Below are 13,440 nucleotides of genomic sequence, written 5' to 3'. Positions count from 1 at the left end.
TGGCAGCATCTCAAAATGGCATTCTTGGCAAGATATACATTTGTAAACTATGTCTTACTGTAGGTATATGTACACAGTACTTTAGCTGTCTCTTGTGTACTTATCCTATTTTGTAAAGAAACATTTTCCGTCATATAGGAAGTGCAAATTTGGTGGTCTACAGATATTTTACAACCTATTATCAACATTTGAGCATATGATACACACATAATCACATTCTATACTTACAATGAGTAACATTCAGAGTACCATATACCATTCCAAATTTGGGGTAAAAAAAATTAAATAAAAGTATGTAAATAAATTAGAATGTATTTGTTAGGTTTTGAACAGTATCATACTCATTTAGGCTACTTTTATTTGATAAAAAATACAGTAGAAAATTTAACTTTAAAAATTTATGAAATTATGGTTACAGTTTAAATGAACTATTTTATATTTTAAAATACTTTAAAATATAATTTATTACCTTGAATTTTCAGCAGACATTACTCCAGTGTTTAGTGTCACATGATCCTTCAGAAGTTATTTCTAATATCGATAGATAGATAGATAGATAGATAGATAGATAGATAGATAGATAGATAGATAGATAGATAGATAGATAGATAGATTAATACTGTAAGTCTTCAACTGTGTTACCAAAGGTATGCGATATCTAGGAACTGAGATACCAAATTAATGTAAAAGTTTGTGATGTTTGAGAACTTTGTTATGAACAAATTAGATAACTTTCTGGGTAATATATTAGGACGCCTCTAGTCTGTGTGTTTGTTTTTCCTTATTAAAAGTAAGATAATACAGTCTGACTTGCACAACAATGTCTGGATCCCACATTAAGACTCATTTTGAAGTCATTAGCTTTTAATGTAATGCGGTGTGTCAATATTTTAATATATTTTAATAATATTTAATATTTTAAAGTCACGATTTTAGCATTTAAGTTAGATTGATGTGCAACATTTAAAGAATTTTCAATGAAGAAGCTTTAATAATAGATGTGTGGCAGGCTCACCTGCCTTTTGATTTTGTTAAAGAAAGTCATGTAGCATGAAACTGATAACCGTCTGTGATTTTCATTTTATCATCCTATTAAACAGTCATTCTTTGTTTTTAACATCTCTTTCATCCTTTCAAGTATTCACTCCCCTTATTTTCTTTCCACAGTAAACATGACGAGCGCTACGTCCCCAATCCTGCTAAAATGGGACCCCAAAAGTCTTGAGATTCGCACGCTGACTGTGGAGAGGTTGCTGGAGCCGTTGGTCACGCAGGTAATGTCTTCTCGTTAGATTTACACTGCTTGCAGTTTCTTCTTTGCGGGTCCATTTGCTTAATGTACAAACCATATTAAAACTTGGTTTTGTTGATTTTTGTCTTAGGAATGGGGATGGTTTTTGGCTGCAAAGCTCAAACTTTCAAGCAAAAGTAGCGAGCAGATTCAATTTACCAGTCTAACTAGTTAACTTAATAAGTTGATGTCAAAATCCCCTGTTGAGCTTTACATATAGAGTCTCGAGCAATCAAAATCATTATATCTGTGATTATCATAATGCCATTAATGGCATGTTTGCTTCAACTGGTAGAGTTCTCTAGGATTTTGAAATTGGTCATTTTAGAAAAAAGTTTGAAGACCTTTTCAGAAATTGCCTGAATATAGGTTGTACTCCGATGCTGGATGTTACATTGTATATTGTCTCAAGAACTCCAGAGCTCACAGTAGGAATCACATTTTAGACTTGTTTTTTTGTTTTCTTGTGCCTAGGGTATATCTTGTTGGCCTTAAAATAAGTTAAAAGTTTGCAAAAATAAACAAAGAAGCAAACTTTTTAGACTTCCATACCATCAGTCAAAAGTTTCGATGCACCTACTATTCTTTGTTTTGCTATTTTTCATATGTTAGAATAATAGTCGTCATAACTCAACTGGGAATTATGTTGTAAAACAAAATGAAGAACAAATCTTGAATTAGAACTTGCTTTTTTTTTTTGTCCTGAGACATCTGCCACATACTAAGAAGAGCAACCATTCAAAATTTGGGGTCTGTAAGAATTTATTATTATTTATCAAATAAATACTTTTATTCAGCAAAGAAATAACTGTATAGGCTTTTACATTGAAACAAAGTTTCAAGTAAATGCAGTTTTTTGAACTTTCTCTTAATCAAACAGTCCTGAATAAACGTATTATAGTTTTTTACTAAAATATTACATAGATGTTTTCCAAATTAATCATACAAAAAGTAAATCTCTTGAACACAAAATCAGCATATTATAATGATTTCTGAAATATCGTATGATACTGTATTTAACTTTTAATATATATATATATATATATATATAATATTTCACAGTCTTACTGTTTATCTACATCCTTAATCAAATAAATTCTAAATTTATAAGCATAAGAGGCTCAAAACATATACATTTTACTCTTACTGACTCAAACCTTTTACATGGTAAAAACAATCTTTTTTTCCCTTGAAAAAAAGCATAGACCATTATCATCTGAAGGAAAATTGCCTTTCCCATTAAACAGTATTTTCTGTATTCTGAGCAATTATGTGTAATTAAATTGCTGTTTTAAAGTCTTCATGTCTCTCTGAAGGAATCAGTTGTCTTAATGAATTGTTGGATTTTAATGAAACAAAAGCATATCTTCTCATAAAACCTTCTTATTAAAAAAAGACCTGGAGCTTTTCTTTCTTCACAACATTAATTGATGGCTGAGTGCAGATGCTGGTCTTGACCTCTCTATGCATTAGTTCAGTCTTTACCATAGACAGCTACCTCCTGTTTCTTTCTGGAGAGAAAATAGGAATTGTGACTCTTAAGTCATGCACAGACTGTAAAGTTTTAGGATTGCAACCTTCTACGGACACCTTGGCAATTGAATCGTCATTGGCATCGCCATCGACAGACTGAATATACTGCATATGTCTGTAAAATGGCACAGCTCAGTCAAGCATTATAATATGATATTATGATAATCAAGTATTATTTAATGATAGAACTTTAGTCATTAGGATTAAAACTTAATTACATGCATGAATGTATAGACATTTTAACTGAATTTAGGGCTGGTGGTGGTGTTTTTTTTCAATTTTTCTGTAAAAAAAGGCAAAAATAATAATAAATACAAGACGATAATAATAATAATAATAATAATACCAATTCTGCTAATAAGAACAGTATAAAACACACAAAGGATCACAAGCTGCTGAATTCATTTGTGAAACCTGTCATTATGTCCTGACAGTAGAATATGAGACAGATAATCTGTGAAAAAATCAAGCTCCTCTGGCTCCTCCCAGTGGTCCTATTGCCATTTGCAGAAATTCATCCGCTCCCGGTAAGAAACAACCAATCAGAGCTGCGGTCCGTAACTTTTTTTGTGTTCAAGATTTACAAATTGTATATAATAAGCGAGTACACCATGAATACATTTTCCAAACCGTGTTTTTAGCCTGTCCTGAATCACTAGGGTACATCTATAATAAGTGTTTATATTCTGATTATTTTAGATCGCTTCGGGGGTACCGCGGCGGAGTAACCCGGTACCTTTGTGATTCTTCATAGACATAAACAGAGAGAAGTAGCTCCGGCTACAATGTTCTTCCGCAAGATGCAAGCAGTTCTGTTTATTAACCGCTAGAGCATCAAAAATTCCGGACTGCAGCTTTAATCAGGTTGTGTGTGTTCACTCAAACTGATTAGCTGAAATCAAAATAGGGACGATAATAGGTGAGCACCAGCCAATGAGATTGCCGCTTGCGCATTAGTTCCGCCCACTTACGGAAAACCCGGCAGTCTTAAAAGCTGAAAAAATCCAAAGAAACTCCATTATTTTAACAGGAAAATACAACAAAAAATATTGTTTACATGTAGCACTGCATATATGTAATACTCTCCCTCTGCTGTAACCAAAGTGACGCTGAGACATGTGTCGTTACACTATAGTGCACGGTACGTTAAATAGCCTACAGGTACCCTGCGCATCCATTGAGATGAGCTGAAAAATGGCACAGATCACCTGATGGAGAGAAAAACTCTGAAGCGCTCAGTCAAGAGTGTTCGGTGAGTGAATATATATCTGTGCTAAACTTATGCTTAGCCTCCAAATCTGGCAAGTAAAAAAGCCATTTGCTATTAGTAGACATCATTTAGTCGCCCAGAGTGAAGAGTTTGTCGCATATGTGAGTGACTTACTTGCAATGTAGAGGGTTGGATTAGCAACCATGTGCTGTAATCATCTTCTTTCATCCACCTAGGTTTAATGCTAGTAATATCCCTAGACAATTAGCTTCTTTTCCCAGGAATGAGCCTTTTGCTTTATTTTTTTTGTATTCACTCACGCATGCTTTTATCTGACGAAAATGTGCCTGGACCTCTCACAAAAATGGCATGTACCATGCACAGTTCTGAGGAAAGACAGTCCAGTTGTCTAGATCACAATGCCCTGAAGCTGAATTTTTAAAGCTAGGCTGGAAACATGTTGAGTTATAAGGCCAACAGTCTGTTTTACTATTATGTGAACTGTGTGCTTTGTTCTCAAGGGGGACGGTTCTTAAAATGGCATTGCTTGAAGGTTTCTGAACGTTAAGAGCTACATTCATAATCAGCGTGTTAATGGTCAGTTCCAGTTACGTTGGGATCATGAAGGTTGACTGGTCCAACATTTGATGAGTTGGTTAGACAGGTGTACAAGCTTTATATAATTAGTTGTAGTTAATATTATATATTGTTATTCAGAGTCATGATTGATTATTCGAATTTAATAATACCCATAGACTATCTGCTTTATTTCTTCTGGCTTTTATGTTTTTAATATACATTTATTTTCAAAAATAAATAATTTAATAAAAAAATGTATTAAATTAAATAATAATTTTTTTTAAGAAAATGTAGCCTAATGAATATTTGTAATTGTTTATTTTTTTATGTAATCAAATGAAATGATAACAATTCCTTTAACTTTTTTATTTCTTTATTTATTTTTGCTAAAATAAGTGCTGCACAACAGAGGTTTACCATTTAAATCAAAACGTAGATGGAAAATTGTGTGATGCTCGTTCAGATATAACATTTTAATAAATTGGATTATTGTTATGGTTATTATTACTTTGAGAAGTAAGCTATACTTTCTTCAAATTTAACCAAATGTTTATTTGGTGGTTTATTTGGTAGGTTGTATTGAAAATGTTATTTATAAAAAATATAAATATTTTATATATAAATCTAACATCTTTTTCTTTAATATATGCATGTATGCATGTGTATTTCTTTACACATAATAAATATACAGAGTACACACACATATGTGACTCTGGACCACAAAACAGGTCTTAAGTCACTGGGGTATATTTTTATCAATAGCCAAAAAACATTGTATGGGTTAAATTAATATTTTTATTATATTTTCCTTTATGCCAAAAAATCATTAGGATATTAAGTAAAGATCATGTTCCATGAAAATATTTTGTACATTTCCTACCTTAAATATATCAAAACTTAATTTTTGATTAGTAATATGCATTGCTAAGAATTAATTTGGAAAACTTCAAAGGAGATTTCTCAGTTTTTAAGATTTTTTGCACCCTCAGATTCCAGATCTTCAAATAGTTGTATCTCGGCCAAATATTGTCAGATCCTAATAAACCATACATAAATGGAAAGCTTATTTAAACATATGATGTATAAATCTCAATTTCGAAAAAATGACACTTAAGACTGGTTTTGTGGTCCAGGGTCACATATGTAAACAAACTTTTATTTTGAATGTGATTAATCACATTGTAGCCCGAGTTTCCTTGTGTATCTGACAATAGTTTTATCAAATGAAATGCCTGTGAAGTGACTCTCAAAGTATGAGAGATGAAGTTCATGTATTCACATCCTTATGAAGCGAGAGATGTAGATGCTGAAAACACTATACTGTAAGTGTATGTGCTTGAGTATAGTAGACAAAACTGTCACTCATTTACAAACTGACACGCTACACATGGAGACGTTTTATTTATATTCCCACACATTAATCCATAATGAGATTTGGTTAAGTGTACAGCCTTACTTTTGATTTATTCATCAAAATTTTTGGCGAATTCCGTTATATACAGCATTTTACATTGAATTTCATTTTTTAACTGGATTCCGCAATTCTGTCTAGGTTTTCAGCATCATGGAAATCATGGGCCCGGGATAACACTCGATTTACTACGATGACAAGGAAAAATGTTTTCAGCCTTTGCTCTTGCAAAATGTTGTACAGGAAGCATGTAATAGCTCAGAGCATAAGACGAAGCCTGTGGAAGAAAGAGTTTGATTTCAAATAAACAAGCGAAGAAAAACATTTGCTCTCCGGCTGAGAGACTGATTGATATTGCCAATTTACAGCTTTTGTGGAGTTTAGAGCTCAGCCTTCATCTCTTGACCTTTTGCCGCACACTCCCTTTCTTTCCCTCATTGTTTCTCTTTCACATACACTCCTCAGCACAATGTGACATCTCCCCAAAGTTGTTCGCCTCAGTTTTCCTATTGTTCTGTCACATAATGGAGGCATATGGCACAAAGAATCATAGGAATGCTAATGGATTCTTAACACGGAGTTAATACTTTATTTGGAATCGGCGTAGAATGCAGCCCGGCTCAAAACAAGTCTTCTCCACTCACTTACTCTTTTATGATCTCAGGAGTATCTGCTGAAATAAACCAGCCTCTTATGAGAAGAGGTATTGAGGTTGAACGGGGACAGCTTATGTCTGTCACGTTCGAATTAAGGACAGGAAGCAGTTGCAAGTAAATGATGTTTATTAGAGAAGTATTGATGGGTTGATAGTGGGTGACGCAGGGACCTCGATGGCAGCACAGGCTGGTGAGGAGGTGATTGAGTGTGCAGGTGGGTGATGGTGAGGGATCCGTATGATGACTGGTAATTCCAATAGCGACCGAACAGGAACAAGACACAAACATAGCTGAGCAGATGGAACACAGACAAGAATCACGGAGAACCTTAAACAACGATCTGACAAACAAGAGATGAAAGACAGGGCATTAAGTAGGCTGGTGGAATGAGCTGCAGCAAACACACCCACATGAGACAATCAACATGACGTAACATGAGACGAGCAGGAAACGGTGCATTCATGAACCGTGACAGTACCCCTCCTCCTAAAGACGCCTCCTAGCATCCCCAGACTCCCTTACCTGTCGATTGTAATCATCGATAAGAGAGTTATCCAGGATGTCTCTAGCAGGCACCCAACTTCTCTCTTCCGGACCGTAACCCTCCCAGTCCACCAAGTACTGAAATCCGCGTCCCCTCCGTCTTGAGTCCAGAATACGATTGACCGAATAAGTAGGTTTTAAGTAGGCGGGGCAGGCGGATTAATCGGAGAATGAAATACAGGCTTTATTTTAGATACATGAAAGGCGGGATGAATTCTCCTGTACGCTGGAGGAAGTTTAAGGTGGACTGCCGGACTAATGATCTTGGTGACAGTAAACGGGCCAATAAATTTGGGAGCCAGTTTATTAGAGACGGAATGGAGAGGAATGTTCTTGGTAGAAAGCCACACTTTTTGACCCACAACGTATACGGGAGGCCTAGACCGGTGGCGGTCGGCTTTAGCCTTGGTGCGCGCCCCCACTTGGAGTAAAGTCTTGCGGGCTCTAGTCCAAGTACGGTGACACCTCTGGACAAAGGCGTGAACGGAGGGGACCGCGACTTCGGATTCCAGACTGGGAAAAATTGGTGGCTGGTATCCTACACTACACTCAAACGGAGATAGGCCCGTAGCGGATATTGGTAATTTATTGTGTGTATACTCCACCATTGACAGTTGTTGGCTCCAGGAGGAAGGATTCTTGGAGACCAAACATCGCAACACCCTTTCCAAATCTTGGTTGGCACTCTCGGTTTGACCATTGCTCTGGGGATAAAACCCTGAGGACAGACTTACAGTCGCTCCCAGTAATCTACAAAATTCACGCCAAAATTTGGACACAAATTGGGGTCCTCTGTCGGAGACCACGTCTGTCGGGAGGCCATGTAAACGAAAGACGTGATCTACGACGGGCAACGCTGTCTCCTTGGCTGAGGGTAATTTGGGCAAGGGAATCAAGTGGGCCGCCTTCAAGAACCGGTCCACCACGGTCAAAACTACCATGTTGCCTTGGGAGGGCGGTAATAAAATCTGGTGCGATATGGGACCAGGGTCTCGAAGGGTAACCCATCAGGGGGTCGATTGGAAGTCTTACCAGTGGAGCAAATAGAGCAAGCCAAAACAAAACTGTGAATGTCGCGAGCCATAAGTAGCCACCAGAATCATTGCTTGACCAAAAATTTAGTACGGTTAACTCCTGGATGACAAGCCACATTAGAGCAATGCCCCCACTGAATGACGTTGGACCATAATCCCTCCGGCACAAATAATCGATTCGGTGGGCACTCGGGTGGAGGCGTTACCCCTTCTAAGGCCGTCTTGACCTTAGATTCGACCTCCCATGTGAGTGGGGAGACCACTAACAACTCCACCACAAACTGACGTGATGGATCAGGGGTGATAAGGATAGGGGCTGAAACGAAGCAGCTCTTCAGTTTGACAAACACAGCCTCGGCTGTGTCTGACCACCTGAACGTATTTTTGGGGGAGGCCAAGGCGGTCAGAGGTGCGGCTAGTTGACTGAAGTTGCAAATAAAATGCCGGTAGAAGTTGGCAGACCCCAGAAACCTCTGTAGGGCCTTACGGGAATCTGGACTTGGCCACTCTACCACAGCCTTAACCTTCTCGGGATCCATGCGTATTCCCTCAGTCGACACGATATACCCAAGAAACGGAACAGACTGTGCATGAAAAGCGCATTTCTCCGCCTTGACAAAAAGGCCATTCTCTAGCAACCTCTGAAGCACTCGTCGAACGTGCTGCACGTGTTCCTGGAGAGAAGAGGAAAAAAATCAATATGTCGTCCAGGTAGACATATATGAATTGATCGATCATATCTTGCAGCACGTCGTTGACGAATGCCTGGAAGACCGCTGGGGAGTTGGACAGCCCAAAGGCCATGACCGAGTATTCAAAGTGCCCCCTGGGGGTGTTAAAAGCGGTCTTCCATTCATCCCCCTCCCTGATACGGACCAAATGATAAGCATTACGTAAGTCCAATTTCGTGAAGATCGACGCTCCCTGCAACCTCTCGAAAGTCCCTGGTAATCAATACAAGGTCGCAGCGATCCGTCTTTCTTCCCCACACAAAAGAACCCCGCCCCCGCTGGAGAAGAGGAAGGGCGGATGAACTTCGAAGCTAGAGAATCAGAAATATATTTCTCCATAGCCTCCCTTTCTGGGACAGAAAGTGAATATAATTTGCCTTTAGGCGGATACTTACCTGACAGTAAATCTATGGCACAGTCATAGGGACGATGCGGAGGGAGAGAAGCAGCACGAGACTTACTGAACACTTCCTACAGGTGGAGGTACTCCGCGGGCACGTAAGACAAATCCACTGCTTCCTCCTGAAACACAGACATAAAAACAGACAGACAAGCAGACACTAGACAAGACTCATGACACTTGTTACTCCAGGCCAGGATGGAATGCAATTTCCAGTCTATTTTGGGGTTGTGACGGAGGAGCCAGGGATGACCAAGTACTATGGGTGCAAGGGGAGAGTCAAGGATGTAGAATGAGATGATTTCTGAGTGGTTGCCTGATGTGATGAGGGTGATGTTTTCAGTGATGTGTGAGATGACCGGCAGTCTCTGTCCATTGAGGGCGTGAACCGTGATCTGGTGAGTAAGGGGTCTGAGGGGAATTTGAAGTCTGCGTGCGAGTGCATAGTCCATGAAATTACCTTCAGCCCCGGAGTCCAGAAGTGCTTGACAGTCGTGAAGTTGTGCTGACCATCTTAGTCTTACCGGGAGTCCATCCTTTGAGCACTGGCACTGAGGAACTCTTCCAACACCGGTGATGGGTTACTCGCTGCTTCCATGGGTGGTCAGATCATTCTGTCACGTTCGAATTAAGGACAGGAAGCAGTTGCAAGTAAATTATGTTTATTAGAAAAGTATTGCCGGGCTGGGTTGATGGTGGGTGACGCAGGGACCTCGATGGCAGCACAGAATGGTGAGGAGGTGATTGAGTGCGCAGGTGGGTGATGGTGAGGGATCTGTATGATGACTGGTAATTCCAATAGCGACCGAACAGGAACAAGACACAAACGTAGCTGAGCAGATGGAACACAGACAAGAATCACGGAGGACCTCAAACAACGATCTGACAAACAAGAGATGAAAGACAGGGCATTAAGTAGGCTGGTGGAATGAGCTGCAGCTGCCGCTGATCAGATGATCAGCGGTAACACCCATATGAAACAATCAACATGACGTAACATGAGACGAGCAGGAAACGGTGCATTCATGAACCGTGACAATGTCATGATATGTTGGGGGAAAAATCTTCTAATAACAAAACAAGAGTAAAATGTATTTGTGCAGCTCCTGTAGAAAGCAAATAGAAAACTGAACGGGTCATGTCTCAAATGGACACAAACACCTACTAAGATTAATCAAACATTGCTGCTATTCTATATTCACCATGCAGAAAGATCTTTAAGACCTCCGCAGGAGCATGATGAGACATGGTAAGTTTGGTTATTGTCAAACTAAGTGTCAATTCGGTTTGTTTCCTATCAAGGACAAAAGCAATAATGAATCCTTGAGCGAGTATGTGAAGGTGTTTATTGGAGTGGCACCTCAACAAAGTATTCTGTGAAATGAGCCTGTGTCCTTGAGACAGGTAAAAGTCGATAAGGACTGTAAGATAGATGAGTACTGATTTGAGGTCAAAACTGAGGAAAGAACTTGAATACATTCTACCACATTCATTTTGATCTGAGCTATGCAAAACAAGGTTAATGTGCTGTATGCTTTAACGCTTCACCATTAGCTTTTAAATATGTGTGTGCAAATTGAGTCTGTGAGTCTTTCTGTTTAGTTTGAGGGTTCAAGTACTTAAAGTGATTCTGCAAAAACAGTAATAATTACAGCAAAACTCAAAAGACGATCCATTATGTTGTGATGCCTAAATAGCACTGAAATGAATTACTGTATTTTATTTAATTTTTTTTTTTTTTTTTTTAATTAAATATTGGTCATTAGGGGTGGGCGATATGACCAACATATATATCACACTGAGTAATTGTATTTCACAGTTACAGTATATATCAGGTAACTTATGCAGGCATTTTGATTTATGGCTGTATCTAATTCAAACAATAGTTCAGCATATTCAGCTGAGGTGCTGCTTAAATCATGTTGCAGAAAGCGGCAGCTTAACGCCAGGCGATGTGCTTGGGCTGTTTAAGAGCTGAATTTTTAAAGTGATTTAAAATGCAACCATTTGGTGTAGACTGGCAACGAGTCAAGGTCTTGACTCCCATGACGGATGAGGAGAAACTGGCCCATCAGGGTGTGGACTGGACCGGACACCAAGGATTTGTGACTTACTGTAGTGATTGAGCAATGCCCTGTGGATTTAACATTCCAATATAAGCAGTTATGCTGCCGCTCACATGATATAACCACATGGATGATACGTGGACACTAATTCAAAGTCTTTTTATCCAAAATAATTGATTTTATTCTAATTAAGTTAAAAAAATTAAAAAGTAAAATAACAAATATACAATGCTTAGCAGATAATTTTTTTTAGTTTAGAGTTTTAAGATTCTTTTTAGGCCACTTATTTTTTTGTAGATGGATTTGATGCAATCATCCCTATCTAACATTATACATGCTTATACAGTTCATATAGAATTGGCACTTTTAGGGGATATATCTTTGTTTCTACAACCCAAATAAAGAAGTATATTATAATTTTAAATGTGAATATCTTCAAAAAGAAAAAAAAAGAAAGAAAATGTTTGTCAAAGTTTGTAATGTTTGTCAATGCTTACAATCACATTAGCATACATGACCTTGGAACTTATAGACAGTAACTAAAAGTAACAAAACGTAACGGTGACATAACATTTTCTTTTTTTTTTTTCAAGAGTTTCACAACTTGAGTAAACATGCGCTTGAGCCCAAGTGTTTTCACTCTTTTTCTGGTTAGTAATTCATCACACTCTCTGGCTGGCAAAGGAGTTCGAGTACTGTTCAATTGAAAATAAAAATAAATAATAAATAAATATTTTTGCCGGAGGGATTATGGTCCAGTTCTCTTAATGAAACTTTAATCGCTTTTTGCAAGAAATATACCAAGATCACACTCAGAAATGTTCCTCATGCTCATAGTTTTATATATATATATATATATATATATATATGTATGTGTGTGTGTGTGTGTGTGGGTAAATATGTGTCCAAGAGCAAGACTAAATTCATTTACACAAAGAGCCCTGAGCTCAGCTTTACTCTTTTATTTCTTTCTCTAGAGAAGTCTAGAATACAGACACAAGTTCTTCTATTAAGAACCTCGGAAAGCCATTGAAAGTAATTGCTTTTTTATGCCTGGATTGTAGGCTACTGTTTGATATCTTGCCTTATTAAATTGATTATGCGAGTTAATGAGTTGTTCAATGAGCTAAAAAAGTACAATTAAATATATAATTTAAAGGTGACGTGAATTAACAGATAGAAAGTAACAACCATTTTTCTTTTTAGTTAATTGTGTGTGAAGGAGGTGTTGGCTTTTTGTGCACGTTGCTAGTGCAAGTCATTTTCTGAAGCATCTTGGTTTAAATGAGTAGTACTGCAGAATGTGTTTGAGTTCACTGGCAATTTTCTAAAGGAGGAATACTTTTTTAAAGGAAGATTGAAACATCTAGAGATTTATGGTTTGATAGCAAGTGCCATTCTTTCCTTGCAGCTCAAGGTCTGTTAAATGTTACTGCACAGAGGAGATAAAAAGACCCTCTATCTCTCTCTCCTGATAGGCCCAGATTATGTGATGAAGTGAAGGGACGGAGTAGCTTTTTTATCCTTTCAAATCTCCTTGTGTGTTTGTGGAGAAGGAAGTGGGATTGTTTCTCCAGTCGATTTGGAGGATGTGTTTCTGAGGGGATTGATGATGTCTGTGGAAAAGGGCTTATGTCGGTCTGTTCAGAGAACAACATTTCTTTTTATCACAATATAAGTGCTGTTAGTGTCTTAAGGCCAGATGCCCCGCTGTTACACACTCCCCAATCGATATTTTACAGTTACATACACACATAACCTTTTTGTATCCTTACGTGGACTTTAATTGATTTTATGATATTTAAATGAAGATAACTAACCCCAACTCTAAATGCATTTTTAATAAACACATTACTCACTCTGTGAGGGTTTTTTTAACTTGGGAGTGTGATCTCTAAAAGTAATTTTTTTTTAATCTTTTGAGAATTTGTGTGAGGATAGTAAGTATATCTATCTAGAGGCCACTTCTATCATATTCATGCACAA

At 37.9% G+C, this 13,440-nt stretch overlaps 1 protein-coding gene across 1 annotated transcript in view; it reads left to right on the top strand.

The window, feature by feature from the left end:
- LOC132143875 (catenin alpha-2-like) overlaps nucleotides 1–13,440 on the top strand; it is a 491,992-nt gene that overhangs the window by 39,747 nt on the left and 438,805 nt on the right. The window contains exon 2 of the mRNA XM_059554471.1: nucleotides 1,168–1,274. Coding sequence (XP_059410454.1) covers nucleotides 1,173–1,274 — 102 coding nt within the window. The 5' untranslated portion in view covers nucleotides 1,168–1,172. The remainder of the gene's footprint in view (nucleotides 1–1,167; nucleotides 1,275–13,440) is intronic.

This window comes from Carassius carassius, chromosome 7 (assembly GCF_963082965.1).
Source record: "Carassius carassius chromosome 7, fCarCar2.1, whole genome shotgun sequence".
Classification (NCBI taxonomy): Eukaryota; Metazoa; Chordata; class Actinopteri; order Cypriniformes; family Cyprinidae; genus Carassius; species Carassius carassius.
The sequence above is the reverse complement of the archived record's forward strand: the minus strand, read 5'-3'. Positions and strand labels throughout refer to the sequence as shown.